Genomic DNA, 20,282 nt, shown 5'->3' with positions numbered 1-20,282 from the left:
GCAACTAAACAGAAAAGCTTATTTTATATATTTAAGTATTTAGTGAAAGTAATAACTTTTTATCGTTTTAGGTTTTCAACAAGTTGTTGAGTCTGGCCAGCACTGCTTCATCTCAGAAGTTCCAGTCACACATGTGGAGTCAGATGTTGGTTTCCACATCTGGGTTTTTGAAATCTATCTCAAATGTCTCTGGCAAAGACATCCAACCTTTAATAAAGCAGTGGGTGTATCCTTTTTATTCTTGGTCTGGATTGTTAATATGGAGAATGAATTTGTTTTTTAATTGGCACTATTAAAGGAATGTGAAGAAAGGTATGAAGTCTCTTTGCTTTAAAACAGTTAAGTACATTATTCTTTAAATTAGAAATAGATGTGAGCCACAGGTTCACACTCCTTTCATAGATATTTAGAGTATGCTAGCTTTTTTGGGTGTTCTTTACTAGAAGGGATTTCATGATTTTAAGTTTTACTTTGAAAGAAGCACAAGAACTCTGCTGGAATTTAAGGCCAAATTATACTAAAGGGATTCCAGAGGACACTGCCCATAGAAATATGCTGAAGTCTGACATGGAAAATGCTATAGTCTGGTGCATTTTAAGATGAGATTTCCAGTAAATCACCAAGAAATAAGTAACCTAAAGCGCAGATTGATAGTTTAAAATACAGTAACATTTAATAGCTTGGTAGCTTGTGTTAATATTACAATTTAAGGTAAAATAAACTTCTGTGTGTTGATTCTTCAGATTTCAGTGGTATTAGCCAAGAGCTAGGATTTCTTACTTTGGATCGATAGGAGGGCAAATTTGAATTTGCTCCATTTAACAGGTTTAATTGGTAGTTTTAATTAATGTGACTGCAGGCTAAAATCATACATGACTGCAGCAAAACCATACCTTACTGTTCTAACAGAAGACAAAAGTAGGTTTTGTTTTCTCAATATCCAACTAAAAAACACTGTATAATTAATATTTATAGAGTAATATGAGAAGTTAGTATTTTATCTGCATCAAAAGTATTCATAAAGTATAAATACACATTATTCTAATTTCCATACTTAGCCGTGCTAAGCAGTTGAGGAAAATAGGGGTTCTATATGTACATATATTCACACTGCAGCTATACCTAAATGTCAGCATTATGATCTGAGCTAGGTGAATCTTAACTATGTCTGTTCTGTAAGCAAGGAAGAATTGTAACTCTCAGATTTGGGGATTTCTCAGCTTCTCTGGAATTTGGCCCCAGTGCTGATCATGTTGACTGTAACTTGTGTTTAAACGTATGGTTGCAACCTCCCTACCATGCTTCAAACACTGTTGCACCTGTGATAGTAGATTTTCCACCTTGTAAGACCACAGCAGGCCTTTGTATTGTTTGGGAGGGTATCTTATTGCTATTAACTAGCACTATCTTAAGCTATTAAAGAGTGCTGTGTTGATGCTGACTTTAAACCTTGTGCTGAAGAAACCACTAAAAATGCCTTAAGCTGTACCTGATGACAAAGTCACAGACCTTTCTGTTCATGGTGGTTGCCCTCATAATCAGTCTGAGGTATCTAGCCAAATGACCGCCTTTTGGGAGAAAAGTTAATAATGCATGTACGGTAAGAAGCCTCTTTGAATCTGGCAGCTCCTTCCTTAAATGTCAGGACATGGAAGAACAGGTTTTCCTTCCCTGCCTTTCTCTTGTATTGTCAGAGACTTGTTGGGAGCATGCACTAAACTAAAATACTTCATTCTAGTGTTTTAGTTTTACTAGAAATAAAGTGTAGTAATGGCTGTCATACAAATAATGAATGAAGTTATTCACAGGAACAGTTGACTTGAAGAAATCGTTGCCTGGGATAAAAATGCAGAGTGAGATCATTACTTTTTATCAGTCATGTCATATATACTTTCATGTATATGTGAACTCGTGTGTATGTGTGTATATATATATATACGCACACACAGACGTGAGTGCTTACAATGATGCAGTTTGAAAAACTGCAATAAAATAATTGAGCTAAATGTACTGTGGGTAGAAAACAGAAACTAATGTCTACATTTTCCCCCGAGTTTTATTTAACTGAAGTATATAATAAAACGTATCTTTTTTGAAATCATATTGAAATCAAATCATACTGAAATTACTGAAGTCTTACTCAATTACTTTCGCAGGGAGTGTACCAAGGACATTGGATGTGGTGGGGTCCAATACAATTTTTCATAATGACTTTTTTCTTACTAGATAATTTTCATTGTACTTCAGTTTTTCTCTGTAAGGTACATGATTGTACATTAAAGAACTGTTTAAAGAAAAAACCCAAATCTTTGAAAGTTCATGAACAAACATTAGTGTTTTCATTTCCTGATTTTCTTGGGATAGGAAATTCTAGGAATAAAGAAGTATAAAGCAAGTGTAAAGAGTGAAAACATTGAGAATTATGTTTTGTTTATAACTACTGCACTGTGCACTAGAATTCCTATACTGCTTATTAGGGATCAGAGTGGAGTGGTAAAATTTTATGGCAGCTTTGCATTTAATAGAAAACGGAATGTATTGGAATTGGAAATAAAACAAGACTACACATCTCCTGGGACTCAGAAATATGTGGTAAGGTCAATTTTCCACATTTTACATACATGTACAAGTATGATGTATACATTAATAAGCATCATTTTAATGTTAATAACAAAATCTTGTGAATGTGAAGGGTCCTCTTAAAGTGACGGTGCAAGAACTTGATGGATCATTCAACCATACATTGCAGATTGAAGAAAACAGTCTTAAACATGATATACCTTGCCATTCTAAAAGCAGAAGGTAAGAATTAAAATAAAAACTGCAAGTATTTTTAGGATATATGAAAACATATAGTGCATTGATGATAAATATATGCTTTCTAAATTTTGTGTTTGTATTTTGTTAATCTTACTGAGTAAGATTTACTAGTGATGTAAGGGGAGAAAACAGAATTTACTACTGTTTATGAACAGCAAGAAACTACATTTTATATGCAGTTCTTAATTATAAGTAAAGGTCTTAAATTTTATAGAGTTTTTATGAAGACCTTATTTATATAGAACGAGTTGAATGAAGACTCTAATTAATCAAATTATTAAAAATGCCTTTGAATGGGAAAGACAAATTAGAGGGAAGACAAATGTAGGCCAGAGGAGTACCTCAAGTGAAGATATATGAATGAAGCACTTGCATAGTTTACTTTTCTGTTAAGAGTGCCAGGGCTGTTCACTAAACCTAATGAGCAAGAATAGTAACATACTTCCCGAATAGATTCTCTCAGTTTCCTAATGCATTTTAATAACTACTTTGACCTCTACTTCTCAAAGTTGTATGCTTATGTGTAATTGTAAAAAAGGTGGGAGTCTGGTTTAAACCAATGTGAAGTATTGGTGATTATTATTTGAACAAAACTGATGCACGGCTTGACTTCGTGAATACGTTTTTGCTGGAGAGAGCATATTTTTCGTTGTGGTGAAATACACAGAATACTTTTGCAGGCTTAAGCTCCATTTATAAACATATCTTTGCTAGTATGGTAAGTTTTTAAATACCTATTTGTTGTGGTTTAACCCCAGCTGGCAACTAAGCACCATACAGCCACTCGCTCACTCCCCCCCCCCCCCGGTGGGATGGAGGAGAGAGTTGGAAGGGTAAAAGTGAGAAAACTCGTGGGTTGAGATAAAGAGAGTTTAATAGGGAAAGCAGAAGCCGCGCAGGCAAAGCAAAACAAAGCATTCACTACTTCCCATGGGCAGGCAGGTGTTCAGCCATCTCCAGGAAAGCAGGGCTCCATCATGCCTAACGGTTACTTGGGAAGACAAACGCCATCACTCCGAACGTCATCCCCCCCCCCCGCCTTGACCAGTCCTTGACTGGTGTAAACACCACTTAGCAACAACCAAAACATCAGTGTATTATCAATGCTGTTTTCAGCACAAATCCAAAACATAGCCCCATACTAGCTACTGTAAAGAAAATTAACTCTATTCCAGCCAAAACCAGCACACTATTTTTTTACTATTTTCTCTTTTTTAATAGAAATAAGAAGAAAAAGATTCCACTGATGAATGGAGAAGAGGTGGACATGGACCTTTCTGCTATGGAGTAAGTTAGCTTGTTGGAGTTTCTCAGCGTGAGACTGAGCCGTCTTCCCCGTATCTGAAACATGCTATTTTGAAGGATTTGGTAGTAATGTTGTACTTCATTGTACGACTAGCAAATTTCAAGACTATGCCACATTTCTTTGCGTTCTTTGACACTTTTCTTCTGTAGCTGAGAAAATGCTGGTGAAGTGTAAAATGTATGGGTTAACTACTATAATCAGTTTTTAGAAAAAAAAATCATCTTAGGCATGTTAAGGTGATAGAATAAATTACTTGATTCTTTCTTACACATTTCTAATGATGTCTTTCAGCTGAGTTTATAGGTAAAATGTAAACAAGAATTTGCTTGAAACAAAGTAAAAGCAATTTTTGTTGGACCTTGATGAATACCATTTAACTAGCACTAAGATAGATGAGTTCCTGAAGTCTGTAGTTAATTCCGAAAGAATCCTTTTAGATTGAAAATAAGTGATGAAATACTTCATACTGAAATTCATACTGCCATTAATTTCATTTGCAACTGTTCAGCTCTTTGGAAGCAAACTCTTGCTCAATGTAAATACCTGCTTTACCCTCCTTGAGTTGGAGCCAGTGATGCTCTCGGAAATACTGAAGGTGTTGGTACCTTATGCTGGCTGAGGGAAGTAAATAATCTGCTCTTGAAAACTGATGGTGTTTCTTTGAAGAAGGATAGAATGCTTGTCACCTTAAAAGTGTTGGAGAGTCTTGTAAATTCAACCTCATCTAAAATATGAGAAATAATTTTATAAGGGATATTTTCATTGAGCAAGTAATTGTTATAATTTCTGTATGATAATTGACGTATGAATAAATAGTTTTAAAATTGTATTTAAGAGCAATTAGCATAAACATTTGTGAGTAGTTCTGATCAGTTATGTTCAGGTAGCTATTGCATTACACTGAGCTGACACCATAATGATCATCTTAGAACTACCTTTGAACGGGTATATGATTTTATGCAAGTCACTTACGCTTTGTTTGTCTCCTAACCTTCTAATCTGCGATGCTGTTATTCTTTTGTCCAGTTTGGACTCCTCTGACGCAAGCATATATGATAATGTTCATTCTTTTCTATTCTTCTAAATCCTGTGTATGCACTCTTCTTTTCCCTATCCTTTCTTCTCTAGCTACTATCTTGACAGTAATTCTAGATATTCTACAAATGTATATAGAAATACGCATCATATTTATAATGATGCTCTTTTCATCATTCCAAACTCTCTCCTAATTCCATGTCTGTATTTTGCTATTATCCATTTTTTGTGGAAAACTGAGTAAGAGACTTTATTATGTAGTTTGTCCTTGTTGCTCCCATAAATAACTTCTGCAGTCATGGTGCTGTGTGAATACTAAAGTATAAAATGCTTCTTTGGGTGGAATACAACTGAGTAATTTTATCTGTAGGACTAAAACATTAGTCTTGTCTGTTGATACTTCCACTTTTATTGTCATTTGGCTTGGCAGTTCTGTGCATTTGCATGGTTACCCTTGTCAGCTTTCAACGTCATAGCATGTGTGTGTTTGTAAAGCACTTTCGCATCTATTGATAAACAATAGCATATAAAAAACCTGGGTGTTTACCACCAGATTTTCTTTGTTGGATTTTTTTTTGATAGTCTTAAACTGTAGAAGGTGATAAAGTGCTGCTCACCTATGAAAGTTACGGTGTCTGAGGAAGTAGAAATAAATATGTTGAGATTATATAGTAGTTTACTCAGGTCTGTAGGTTAAAAATACTGAAACACTGTATCCACTTTGACATTAGAGGTTTGGAGAGATTGCCCTGGGAGGCTATAGAATTGCCATCCTAGACGCAGGAGATGGGACCAGTTGACTTTCAAAAGTCCTCTCTAACTTAGATTCTTTTATGGTTCTTTGACTCTAAATACTTTAAAAATAACTCATAACAAGTTAGAACATCTTTTGAATTTCTATAGTCTTGAAATGTTGTAAGCTATTAACGTTTTTCATATCTGTCTTAGTGCTGATTCCCCTTTGCTCTGGATAAGAATAGACCCTGATATGTCAGTACTGAGGAAGGTAGAATTTGAACAATCTGATTTCATGTGGCAGTATCAGCTTCGATATGAGAGAGATGTGGTTGCACAAGAAGAAGCCATTCTGGCATTAGAAAAGTTCCCCACTCCAGCATCACGGCTTGCACTGACTGATATATTAGAACAAGAACAATGTTTCTACCGAGTGAGAATGCTGGCCTGCTTCTGCCTTGCAAAGGTGAGGTTGTGTGGATGGGACTAAGGGAAGAAATCCGCTAGACGTAAATGTTTGAAAATAGGTGAAAACTCATCACAGTTCTTAAACTGGCTTGATATTTAGCCTCTTAAAAGTGTTTGCCCAAGTATTTTTAACATGACTGATTTGAAAGGAAAGCTGTATTATTTTAGTCTGTAAATGGAGACGGCAGAAGGCTTTCATAATTGTAAAAATTGAGATGTCAGACATGAAAACCACAAGGGATTTTTCCAGATTTCATTAAGTGGCAGAAATAAAAGACTTCTGTTTAATTTTTTTCAGAGCCAAAATGTATTTTTTTTTAATTTTACTGGGAAGTTCCTTGGCCTGGCTGTTGAGAACTCTGAAGTGCTGAAATTTTGTCTGTATGTCTAATGTCAATTCAGATTGCTGCTCAATATTGTTTCAGGTTGAATAGGGGCACAAAATAAACATCATATTGGTCTGCAATTAAATATTAAAAACCCAAATAATAGCCTTGAAAAGAGAAGATCATCTTTGTTTAGACGCAAAATTAGCATTAAGAATGAAAATTAGAGAACCCTATAAAACAACTGGGTGGAAACACAGAAGAATAAGAATTTCTGAAAAGACATGTTATTGACATACTTTTATGGACATAAAGGCATACATATTGACAATTTGTAGACTTCAGATTATTGGCATATAGCTTGCTTTCTGCTGTGTACCTGTTGAGAATAATTCAGTACCTGTATAGAAATAAATCCTTTGGCTGTATTTTGAAAATCAAAATCCAAGAAATGTTTGTGACAAAGCATTTTAATATCATGAAACACTGATGTAATATTGCCCATGTATGTGCTAATATTGGTACTGCCAGTATCTGACTTAAAATATGCACGTTTCATAATGAATTCACTTGGAATATTTAAAAGTGTATATTCCACAGGTAAATATTAAAAGACCAGTTGTTACAATGTTTAAATGCAATCATTTTTTCTGTCTTTACTTTGAATTCTGAGGCAACTGGGCTGCAGATAATCATAACCAGTTTTGCTCAGTTGTAATTCTGTGAAATACCTTGGGTCTACAGATAAGGTTGTTGACTGACAGAAAAAAGATTATAAAGCTAAGCAAAAAGTATGGCTGTGACACTGAATCAAGGTGAAGGAGCATGGCAGGACAGAGTTGTAGATATATTTATGTAAGTTACCTAGGAGGAAAGTGTAATATTCCATTACTAGTTCCAACATGAGGGTGTTAGTAAGAATCACTTCCTGTTGTCATTAACTCAGTTTAAATTTCACAGCTTGTAAATATTCAGGATTGTATTCTTTACTGAAAAAAAGCGAAGTCCCTCATGTGTATTAGGGGGAGGGTTCTTTTTTGTTGATTTGCAATGTCTAGCTGGATTGTGGTCACTATTGTAAAATGTTCTCGGTGTACTCATGTTGATACAGAGAAATGATAGGTGATAATGCAATTACAAACCTGAATTTGCCCCACTTTCTAAATGTCCGGTGTACTTTGTTGTAAAACAGCACTTCAGTCTCTCAGGCGTAAAGTATCCAGGTAACGTATTAAATCCTCATTGATAAAGAAGTTAATAGATGTGTGTGCACATGCACACACTTTGAGTAGTTCATGACAAATAACCCTACAGAGAAAGGAGAAAACAATGTCACAGTATTAATTCCTGGGATTATGTAGGCTGATTTTTCCATTCAGATCCATTGCTGTGTTGGTGATGTGCTATAAGGTTTAAAAAAGCAACACCACCACAAACTCGTGTCGTGTCGTGTCGTCCCCACACCCCACACACACCCCCCCACCACCACCATTGAGGAGTTTCATAGCTGTGCATGACAGTTAAATCTTAGGCCAGTTTTTTATGCTATACTGAATTGAAGGATGCAGAAATAGAGCGTACCTGCCATCTTTTTAAGTAGAAATAATGCAAGACAGGCTGCTTGTGTTATGGTGTGAGGAATGTGTAAATGCATTTCATTCAGAGTGTATACTGTATCAGTAGAATAAATAGAAAACTTGGATTCTGTTAGTATTTAAAGAGAAATTCAAATGAGTCAGAAGACATTATACTGAAAAGATGATGATTTAACTACTGTTGATTTAATTTGAAAATACTGTTGTTTATGTATAGATTTTGCAAAATGAAATGCTTAAAATAAGTAGAAGTTAAAAAATATTTAAAAATTTACACCCCAATATTAATGGAATACTGAACATCTTGTAAATATAGTAACCTTTGATAATATTTGTGGGGTTGGGTTTTATTTTACGCTGCTACATAAATTTCACATTTGCAGTTTTAAGTTCATCATCATGGTTTCTAAACAGTCTTTGGGATTAAGCTTCCTCTGCAGGAAGAGTCATTATGTAGCTTACAGGAAAAGCTACACCTGCATCTTTAGTTCGAAGACTTCAGTTATTGCAAAGGGAACTTCTAATCTGACCGCAGTATTTTCTCTCTGACTTTCCTTTTGAAGCCTGACTTAGTGGGAAAATGGTTTTCAGTAATAAAGGACCCATCTTAAGTCAGAGCAATGGTAAAATCAATTGCTACCCATCTTCAGATAGCCTCTTGCTTTTCTTTCTCTTATTGCATATGTAATACCCTTTGAAACAAGCTAAATAATTAAGAAGGAATTAATCAAATTAATTTTCTTCTGTGTGAAACCAGATTTTTCCTTAGTTTGTGGTAGGTCTGTAACAATGGAAACTCCTGCTGCATTGTAGGGTGCATTGGCCCCATTTGTTTGTGTGCACATACACAGCCTCTCATCAGGCTTAATCCGTCATCAGGCGTAGGTGTTCTTGCCTGCAGGCTTTCATTGCTCCATACAGCAACTGTATGAAACCCAGGATGCTGGGGAGGCACAAAAGCAGCTTTTTTGGCAGTGAAAACTTAGCTAATATAAGATAATACATTGATGAAAATATGTATCTATTTGAAGGACAGTATGTTATTGGCAGTTATCCTTTTTGATTGTGGGAAATGTGTATTTTTCTACAGCCAAACTAAACTTGCAGTGGTGATGTTAATACGATTTCCCTTCCCCCCTAATTATACAGATTGCAAATTCCATGGTAAGTACGTGGACAGGACCACCAGCCATGAAGTCACTCTTTACCCGAATGTTTTGTTGTAAGACTTGTCCAAACATTGTGAAGACCAACAACTTCATGAACTTTCAGAGCTACTTTCTGCAAAAGGTAAAAATTTTTTTTTTCACTGAATGTTTTAAAAGAAATGGCAAAGTACAAAAATGTTCCTACAGCTGACAACTACAGAAACCTGGATAGCACAGTCCTGCTTTACCCCTTCATAAAAATCAAAAACAACTAGTTCTTTCTTATATGGCGTCTGTTTGTTCCATCTTAGTCAAAAATCAGTTAACAAAATTGTAGCAATTTTTTCCGAGTAGCTGAAGTTAAATTAGCAGTTTATTCAGAAGAATGGAGTGCATATAATAATTATTTGTAAATATTTGTGAGGTCATTCTTAAATAGAATTTATTGCACAGTAACAAAGCTACTCATTTTATCTTTTAGGTGAATTCAGCAGCTGTCTTTATTCATTAATGGCAATAATATACTGCAAATAAAATTTCTGAAATCTTATCTTTAATAATATCTTTAACTAAAAAGTTCAAGGCACTGCATAATCCTTCTTGCCCTCTCCTTTCTTTTAGTTATGAACATAATGTATTGCTGCAGCTTATTTTGATGTTAACGCAGGTTTTTTTACTGGGACCTATAGTTGTTAGTGGGACAGTGGATAACAAAATGGATGACAATTGTTTTCTCTCAAGGTTCACTTTATAATTACTGGATGATTGAGTTCTTATTTCACAGATTTCATATTCCTTATTATGGAGAAAACTCAAATTTTGTTTTCTTACTCTGTTCAAAACTGCTTCATCCTTGTCCCCACCAGTCTCTTTCTTGGTCCTTCTTTTGTATTTTTTTGCTCTTTTTGTCATTGTTCATTCTTTCCCACTAAATCTTACATTTTTCTCCCTTTTAATCCCATGTCCCAAGTTTATAAATCTAGAGTAAGATTCCTAAATGTATGTGAGTGGAGCCTAAGAGAGCTGCTTAGCTCATTCTAAAATAAATACCTAATCAGGCTAATACGTGCCTGGCTAACAATTCTTTAGGCTTCACTGGCTGTATTGGATCTATACCTCTCAATGGTAATGGAAGCTTAGACATCATGTTCACGTGAAAACACCCAGATTCAGTGTCTGTCTCAGAATTAGTTCCATCATTATTTTCTGTGTTTCATTATTTTTCATTTGTTATCTTTCTGATGGTGCCTTGACTTTCTTGGTGTCTTTTCTTGGATATACAGTTTTTTCAAATGTCTGTACTATGACTAATTATTGAGCAATAATTACATAGTTTATTTGATCTGAAAATTGTATAGCATGTTGTAGTACTTTCAAAAAGCATTTAAATACAACTTTTCAGAGATTTGCTATTGTAAAATTGTTAATTGGTCATTTTCAGGAGGTAACTGTCATTTCACTAATGTAAGAATGATCTTAGTATTAATTTTATTACACAGACTATGCCTGTTGCCATGGCCCTTCTGAGAGATGTTCACAATCTCTGTCCTAAGGAGGTTTTAATGTTTATTTTGGATTTGATCAAGTATAACGATAACAGGAAGAATAAGGTAAAGAATGTGTTTATTTTACTCTCTCACTTTTTTGTTGAAAAAAAGTCCTAGTTAATATACCGCATGATGTTTTATGCCACTAATGTAAATATCTGGCTAGGAGAGTTGATGAAAAGGTGATACACTAAACTAAACAGTAAATGTTACAGGATGTTCTGTAGCTGACATTTCTATGGCAGCATTTCTTGGATGTTTCAAAGCTCTTTGTGCTTGTTGACTTACTATGGACCTGCCTGTCTTCATTTGCACACATACTTTTCTGGCTTTACTCTTTTTTCATTCAAAAGACCCATGTGTTTTGAGAAAATGTGGATGAGGCTACCATGTAGCATGCAAAGTTAAGCACTGGTTTGCTTAACTTCGCTGGGTTTTTTTTCACCTTGAGAAGAGGATTTGAAAGAGCGAGGAAAGGAAATAATCTTTTTTTTTTTTAATGATATACAGGACTCTGAGATTCTGGGTTCTGAATGTCAGCTCTAGCTCACAGAACTGGCTTGTCTTCATCTAGTTAAATAACAGCTGAAACCCAGGTTAATATTGTTCCATCACCTGAATTGAAACATCTGAGTTGCAAGTGTTGTCACCTAAAGTTCCTTCCCACACAGACCACCTCTGAAGGCTGATTAGGTGACCTTTAAGATCCTGAGATGATACAAAATTCCATCTCCCTAGCTACAGAGGATGTCTACAACTGCTAGAAGCCTAGCATAATCTTCCCAATTAAGTACCCAAAGTTAAGTGGAGCAAATCTGAAGCCTCTTAAGCCTCACTTTCTTGCGTGTAGAAACACATACTGTAACAAGACACTTGTTGCAAGATTACTGAAATAAGAGGATGATAGAGGGTGGATAGGTAGAGAGTTAGACATGTGAATGCAAGCACCAGTAGTCACAGAATGTGGTGAGTTGTGCTAACATCTCCCTACCAAAGGAGAGATCTCGCCTCACTTTTTCCACATGTCCCTTCCACACATGTATTTGACATCTGCTGCTGGGTCTGACAGATACTGGGTTTGTTTAGATTAAACTAACTAACATTCAAATCCGGTACTTTTTTCTGCTTTTTGAATTTTATTTTTATACTTTTTCCTGCTTGCTAAATTAACACGACCGACAAATGCAATCAGCCAGCACAACGGAAGGGGTGAAACTGTGAGCCCAGGTAAAAGAAGCGAATGAAGAAGCAAGATTTTCCTCACTAAGCAGCAGTGAGCCCATTAGTTCACCTCAGAAGCTTGTGAAGTTGCTATCTAGATAAACTGTCTGATTTTCTGAGGTGCTAAGCACCCATTAACCTTAGTAACCTTGGTACTGAATATAGAAACAGGTAGTTTTAGATGCTCACATTTAGAAATAATGGTTTTCATTTTTCCATATCTGGAAAATTTTCAGTGCCTGATTTTTCCATTTTTATAAAACAATGTATTACTGTTAATATGCTCATATTACTATTAATATGCTCTTTTTACAGAGGAAGATTAATGATTTGCTAGTATGTCTGCTTGCTCAATCACTCTTCAATCCATTTTCAGAACAAATCTATTCCTGTTTTGCTTTCTCATGCAGTTTCTCACATGGTTTTTGTTTTAAGATCTTGTTCTGTAACAGTGCTTCAACATTTCTTAGATTTTAAAGAATATATATTGTTATGTTTGCTTGTGTTTAAATGTCTTTTTTTATCTAGTTTTCAGACAACTACTATCGTGCTGAGCTGATCGATGCCCTAGCCAACTCTGTAACTCCGGCAGTCAGTGTGAACAATGAAGTTCGAACATTGGATAACTTAAATCCTGATGTTCGACTTATACTTGAGGAAATTACCCGTTTCCTAAATATGGAGAAGCTTCTTCCCAGTTACAGGCATACCATTACAGTCAGGTGTGGTTTAATAATTGTTGTACACATGAAGAAAGCAGACACATTAACACTACTTTTTTGGGTTTTATGTACCCTTCTGTAGTTAGTATTTGAGATTTTAGCTTGCATGTCTTAATCTTAAATGTCAAATTCCTTCCATTTTCCAAAAGCTGATAGTGCAAGTTTGTCTTGGTTGCTTTATTTTTGACATTAATTTCTATCAGTGTAGACTTCTAATAGCAGGCAGAAGTTGAGCATGCGTGTGCCTCTTTAAGGAGAGCATTTCTGAAGGTTTTGCAAAAGCTAGCCTTGTAACAATATCTGTAGAGTACACAACATAACCTGAGCTGTATTCTCTCTGTAAGTTAGTACAGTTCTACTGAAACCAAACAATGGATTTGACACAGTGGGGAATTTTGTTTGTGTTTCTGCCTAATTCAGAGTATTGCAGTACTTGATTTTGAAGAAAGTAATTTTATTCTTCTTGGCTGGCATTCCAGAAACCTAATGCAAATTTCCTGTTTCTCCCACATCTAGCTGTTTAAAAGCTATTCGAGTGCTTCAGAAGAATGGTCATGTCCCAAGTGATCCTGCTCTCTTCAAGTCATATGCAGAATATGGGCACTTCGTAGATGTCCGAATAGCAGCATTGGAGGCTGTCGTTGATTACACAAAAGGTACCTTTTTCAAGTATTTTGACACTTTGTAACACTTTTGATATAGTAGAAAAGTGTAATACTTGCCTCATTAATATTAGGTTGAAATACTGTCCAGCAGAAGAGCTTGTGTGATGACAGATGTATTGGTAAGAAGCTGAGATTGCTATTAATGCTTTGTCCTAGAGAATGCAAGTTTTGTGAAGATGTGGTGAGCATTGTTTCTCAGTGTCTTGCAAATTTAATCAAATACCTAAGTTTTGAAATAATGAGTAGACAGCATAATGAGTAGTGGTAAGGGGTTTTGGTAATTTCTTTTAACACTTCATTTCCAGTGATTTTGATTCAGTTGAGTTTAGCCATAATTGCTAGTCAAAGTTCTTGGGTTTGCTTTACCTTCTTGCTAATCTGTTTTGCTTTTTGCATGCATCTTATGGTTGTAAATTTTGGAAACTTAGATTATTTTAGTGGTTATTGGTGGATTCTGCTTTGCCATTCCTTATACGTAGCCTGTGTTTGTGAGATGTTTCCATTCTTTTAATATTGTCTTTATCTTAGTTGACTGTTGCCGGTCTTTTCTTAAATGCCATTTGAAGTTGAAATTAAATCCTGACAGATTTTCTAGAGGCAGTTAGAAATTATAGCTTTAATGATTTGCATTTTATAAAATGAATTTAGTACTACATTGGCCTGTTCATTTATTTGGGTTAGTCTTTCTCTGTTCAGCAGATCTGTGACAGTTCTTGTGTTTGAAGGATTATCCCTATCAAAGTGGCTAAATCCTTCAGTTCTTGCTCTGTGAGCAGACTGGTGATTCTAGACTTCTAATTATTCTGCCTCAAATATCATTATTTCATTTTCAGGGTAATGGAGAGTTTCCTTTGGTTTTTTTGCATGAATAATTGTTTTCTCTTTTTTAATAAGGGCTTTATTACTTTGATCTTACTGCTGTCATTCTGTCCAAAGACTTCTCAAACTGGATAGGCAATGGGAGTTTTTAAGGCACTTGGAGTTTTTAAGGCACTTGGAGCAGAATTTGGACATACGCTTACAGACTGAAACCAGACTGTCATACAGAAAATCTAGTAACTTCAACGGAGGCTGTGCACTGAGCGGTCACTTTCAGGCTCAGTCCTCAGCCTTATAGTTCACCAGGCGTTCTGGATCCATAACCCACTGCACATGTACCGTTTGGTGACCCAGAATTCAGAACTCTGCTGGTGCTGTGCATTTCTTTCTCTGTTAGGCTGCTCGCTTTGTTCCTCCCTTCATAGAGTGTTAGTGGAAAGATTTGCTGGAGAATGGAAAGCTTACTCATCAGCCTGCTTCCTTTAGAATAATCTCCTCACTAATTCATCCCACCCTTTGGAAAGACAAACTGATAGAAATAATGTTTTCTTATTAAATTCTTGACCTTTCATGGGTGGTGTTTATAGTTAATAACTGACCTGGATAAGAAAATGTTTGTACTGCAAAGTAATATAGTACATCTTTAAAACAGCTGATCAAATGGGTTGCTGTATAAGCAAGATAGGGTAAGTTGCTCTAAATACTCTACAGGAAGGTAAAACTTGAACGGTAAAAAGTAGTAGAAAGATTACTTGAAGAAATCAGTGATTGAGCTGAATGTAATTTTTGACTGAGCTCAGAGATCTGGAAATGATGGATTAGAGTATTACTGTACCTAACTGCTTTTCCCCTTGCCAACGACTTTTTCGCTGATGCAGAAGTAGCAGATGCAAATATCTATCTGCTAGAAAGTCACTACAGTTCACAACACGGCCTACTATCTAACTGGTCATCAGTATCATTTCTCAAATACAACCTTCCAGCACTGAACACATTAGCTTCTGCTGCTGTAACACTGGTAAGGTTTTGGTGGAGGCTAGATCCGGAAGCTCAGTGTGCTAACTGACTTCTTCAGCTACCCTTATAGAACTTAGCAGCGCTTGTCTTGCAGAGCCCTAAACCTGGCTTTGGAAGGAGAAATAATTGGCTGTCTGTTGCCAAGAGGTCTGATTCTCGTTGTTCCCAGTTACCTGGTTTCCAGTTCATACTGGATGTAAACCAGCAGCTATCAAATGCCTGTTGCTTGTGCCAGAGCTGGCTTTTTAACAGTTCTTGTAAAGGAAGCTGACAGATTTTGTAATTTCCATAAAAAGGAAAGTCTGTATTTTCTGGGGCAGTGTGGAACTCCCATGTTTTTCTATCAACTCTCAGGGTAGGAATAGCACTACCTTTTTTAAGTTACTTTAAAAGAAATCATTTCTCCATGGAACTGAATAAGTTGTTTTCTTTGCTGTTAATAGTAAGGCTTTTTTTGAGACACAGTAACTCTGTAAAATGCTTGAGGCAGCGTATAAGGACTTGGACAGTTGATCTGAACTGGCTTTATTAACCCTGAACAGGGTTTATTAACTTTTTAAAGTTAGCTTCTGATACCTATATGACTATTAGTAGTTATATGTAAACAACAAAGCAGTTGCATATTTATAAGAGGTAAAACCAAACTGTTCTGCATAAATATCCATGATTATATAATCTCATGAATGTCAAAGTTTAGGGTCTCAGAGATGCTCTGCTGTAATTGAGAACTGATACACCATCTCTTGTAATTTGAAAAAATCTCAAGGGGATTTTTACTTCAGAAAGCAATCACTTGTTTTTATGTCTACCAGAAGTATGAAAATCTACACATCTTTCTTTTCTCACAGTCTTCTAGACAAACTGGCAAGATACAGACAGGATGGGTGGTCTGTGAGATGGGTAGGAAATTGGGTCATGGGCTGCACTCGGAGGATGGCGATCAATGTTTTTGTAGTCAGGCTGGCAGCCTGTCACAAGTGGGGTCCTGCAGGGAACATCTTCATGAATTATCAGGACAACAGCATTGAAAGCAGCCTCACCAAGTTTGCTGATGACACTAAACTGGGTGGTGAGGTGGACATGTCAGAAGGGAGAGCCCTCTTACAGAGATAACTGGACAGGCTGGAAGAGCGGGCTAGCAAGAACTGTATGAAGTTTAACAAGAACAAGTGCAAGGTCCCGCACCTGGCACAACGTAACCAAAGTAACGCAGAACTGGCTAGGATCTGTGTGGCTGGGGAGCAGCCTTGCTGAAAGGGACCTGGCGGTCCTAGAGGACAACAAGCTGGCCGCGAGTCAGCAGTGCACCCCTGCAGCAACGAAGACAAATTGGATCCTGGGCTGCATTTGCAGGAGCATTACTAGCAGAGACAGAGATGTGATCGTGCCGCTCTACTCGGCGCTTGTCAGGTTGCACCTGGAGTACTGTGTCCAGTTCTGGCTCCCACAATTCAAAAAAAGATGTGGACAGACTGGAAAGGGTCCAAAGGAGGGCCATGAAGATGATCAGAGGGCTGGAGAACCTGTACCATGAGGGAAGATGGAAGGAGTTAGGTCTTTTTACCCTGGAGAAGAGAAGGCTTGGGGGGGACCTCATCACAGTACTCCAGTACTTAAAGGGTGGCTACAAAGAGGATGGAGGCTCTCTCTTCACAAGGAGCCACATGGAGAGGATAAGAGGCAACAAGTACAAGTTGCACCAGGAGAGTTTTCATCTTGATAAAAGAAAGAAATTTTTTACGGTGAGAATAATCCATCAGTGGAATAATCTCCCCAGGGATGTGGTGGAGCCTCCATTGCTGGAGGTTTTTAAGATGCGATTGGACAGGGTGCTAGATAATCTCGTCTAGGTTCCCTTTCCCATGAAAGGTTGGACCAGATGATCTTTTGAGGTCTCTTCCAAAGTGAGCTGTTGTATGATTCTATGAGTCTTCTGGCTAATAAGATTTGTTCTGCCCAAGGTCAGGTTTAATTTGTCATTGCTCCCCAAAATGTTTCGTGGTTGCTATATAAATTTGAAGAGCAGGCTAAATGCATTAGTAGCAAAGCTTTGGAAGTCTAGCAGGCCTAGTTTACACTATAAGGCAAATAGCAGGGAAGACTTACTTTATTTCAAGCACAAATAAGTTTAAGAAGCAAAAAAGACTTTTTTTTAACCAGTTTTTTCTTTAACCTGATTCTCATAATCTAATTTAAATAATTGCCTCTTCCTTTAAAAGCAACTTACTCTAGTGAAATAACAAGGCAATAATAGGTGTTAGAATTGGTTGGACTAGAAAAGTTGTATTTAAAAATTGTTGAGTGAAAACTGACTGGGATCAGGAAGGGAAGTTGAACAGAGGTATTTAGAACTGAAAATACACTAAGCTTGGGGAAGAAGGAAATACCTTGCTAGGACCACAAAATGGAAAGAAACAGAAATGTTTTTGGAGCTGCCTATACAGGAATGATTAACATACCCCAAATTCTGAAGTAAAGCAAAGCCTAAGCAAGCTCTTCATTGTCTTGAGGAAATGAGAAGAAAATACTGCTGTAGAATGTTACAATTATGCACCTGAGAAAAAGATTACATAAAAATTCTTTCATTTTTTGTGTATTCGGTGATGATGATATCCTGTGTTGTTTCCTATTTGCAATTTTACTCTGACAATCAAAGGAATTTTGTAATGTAATTTAACTTTTACACTATCAAGCTGATTTTGTTTCCAACAATGTCAGGCAGCAATTTTCTAGAAGTGTGTGCTGATAAGTTTCAAGATACATTTTAACTGCAAAGTATACTGATTTAAAAAACTAAGGAAGGCTACCGAGAGGAGTATGCTTGCCATTTTGTATAAGCCCTGTAGTTTTCCCCTTTCTATCCTATTTATAGATAATAATCCTTCATAGATTCCTGTGTATGAGAATTGTATATTCTCTACTCCCTATAGAAAATATTATACTGCTGATTGTTGAAAGGATATTTGAATGCATTCATTTTAGGAAGCATGCAATATCAAGATGATCATTTACTCTGTGATCTTCCCAGTCAACGCTCACAAGTGACAGAATTACCTGCTAATAGTCAATTGGCAGTTATTGAACAATTGAGGCATGAAGGAGCTTCGTGCATGTTTCTATTTCAGTGTAAAATAAACCACCTTTTACTTTGAATTTGCACTATAATTAATGGAATTCCTCTTCAGTTGCAGTGATTCAAGCTCTTTGTGTGCTAATTCAGGAACTTCTGATTGTCTTGATCAAAATCCTTCCAGTTTATGTATATTTATAGGCATTTTATTTTATCCTTCTTTGCAGTTGATAGGAGTTATGAAGAACTACAGTGGCTGCTTACTATGGTGCAGAATGATCCTGTACCCTACATAAGGTTAGTGAGTTAATAAAGAGCCAGTATTTTTACTAATGCTGGAACTACTAATTGAATTCTTGGCCTGGAATCACTAGAATAGATCAAATGCTTAACTGCTTACTACTTCTTCACAAAACTGTTTTATCTTGTTAATTTATATAAATTTAAATGTGTTTTGGTGTTTCAACAGTTCACATCTCAAAAGTTAATATACTCTGTTCTTATTCTCCATTATATTATTTTTGTCTTTTATGTTCTACCCCTGTGGTGGAAGTCTGAAGTTAGAGGTTGTTTTCTGATCATGAATATAAATCTGATGTTGCATATGGCAAAAAGGCTTTGTGATATTTAGTAAAGACAAAGGTTGAGACATAGTGCACACAATGTTTTGCTAGCAAGGAGTGTAAAGCAATTGCTAGACTGTAGATGGGGTGAAAGGATAACATGTGAAAATATGGTGTAATTTCTAGTATTCCCTGTTTCAACTTTGTTTTCACCAATGAGTGATTGGATATTTTAGCACATTCATTATAAACCCTTGAACACCAAGGTTCATAATCATTGTTTTTCCCCAACATGTTCTTCTTATGGCCACCATTAAAATACTGAGTTTCAAAGATCAGTAATATTACTTTTACTCTCTCTCTATAGGTGATTTCTTACAAAAATCATAGCTGCAAGATTGTTCTCTATTTTATTTCTGTCATTCTTGTTAATGAAAGTAGACACAGTTAGACTCACTAGAGGAGGTTTAGCTTCAGTCTAGGAAGGAGATTTCATTTGATTTGTATCTTTTTAAAGAGGAGTTTAAATTTTGAATTGAGTGCTAAATGTGAGCCTCTTCTTAAAGAAAAGTTAAAAAAAAAAACATCTGTAAGAGTTTTCTTGTCCCAAATATGTAAGACAGCAAGGGGAAAGCTGGCTATAGAGGGAAAATAGTTAAAATAGTAAGTAATGGAACAAATAATTACTGTCATTCATAAAATGTTTTCAAGGCCAAGTTTAAAGAAAGAAAGTGGGGACAAATGTATCTACTCTCAGCTCAGTGTGTAAATTGTAAGCAAACATGGCAAGTGCAGAATTTTTATACACCAATGTAACTTAAGAGGTAACAGTGTTCCTTTCCAGCAGGATGTGCAAGTCACTGGTTTTGGTCCTGTCCCTGTCATTTTGTATCTGTTATAAACATTTAAAGTTATTTAAAACCTCTTTGGTGCCAGTATGTAAGGAGCTTATTAGCCAATGTTGCTCCTTCTTTGTAATTACCAAGTCAGTGTGCAAAAATGATTGTTACTAAACAAAAGAGCATAACGTAGCCTACAATTTTGTACCTAACCGTTAAAAAAGATGTCTAATAACATCCTGCTGCTTTGCACCTTACTTTTTAACTTTAAGTTATAGTGCTGATGGTAAATCTGTGTATATGCATATTGTGGACAAAAGGAAGAGCTAAAAGCATGAAACATTGGTTAGAATTTTGGAAGAAATCCTGTATTTGAATAAGTTTGT

The 20,282-nt window shown here is 36.1% G+C and overlaps 1 protein-coding gene across 3 annotated transcripts in view; it reads left to right on the top strand.

Annotated features, from left to right (window-relative positions):
* The window catches only part of TAF2 (TATA-box binding protein associated factor 2), a 63,959-nt gene that overhangs the window by 25,958 nt on the left and 17,719 nt on the right, over positions 1-20,282 (top strand). For all 3 annotated transcript variants that reach the window (XM_075495183.1, XM_075495184.1, XM_075495182.1), the window contains exons 12-21: positions 72-226; positions 2,478-2,592; positions 2,693-2,802; positions 4,042-4,107; positions 6,110-6,362; positions 9,435-9,575; positions 10,933-11,043; positions 12,730-12,923; positions 13,440-13,579; positions 18,722-18,791. In XM_075495183.1, coding sequence (XP_075351298.1) covers positions 72-226; positions 2,478-2,592; positions 2,693-2,802; positions 4,042-4,107; positions 6,110-6,362; positions 9,435-9,575; positions 10,933-11,043; positions 12,730-12,923; positions 13,440-13,579; positions 18,722-18,791 — 1,355 coding nt within the window. The remainder of the gene's footprint in view (positions 1-71; positions 227-2,477; positions 2,593-2,692; positions 2,803-4,041; positions 4,108-6,109; positions 6,363-9,434; positions 9,576-10,932; positions 11,044-12,729; positions 12,924-13,439; positions 13,580-18,721; positions 18,792-20,282) is intronic.

Source organism: Mycteria americana, chromosome 2 (assembly GCF_035582795.1).
Source record: "Mycteria americana isolate JAX WOST 10 ecotype Jacksonville Zoo and Gardens chromosome 2, USCA_MyAme_1.0, whole genome shotgun sequence".
Classification (NCBI taxonomy): Eukaryota; Metazoa; Chordata; class Aves; order Ciconiiformes; family Ciconiidae; genus Mycteria; species Mycteria americana.
The sequence above is the reverse complement of the archived record's forward strand: the minus strand, read 5'-3'. Positions and strand labels throughout refer to the sequence as shown.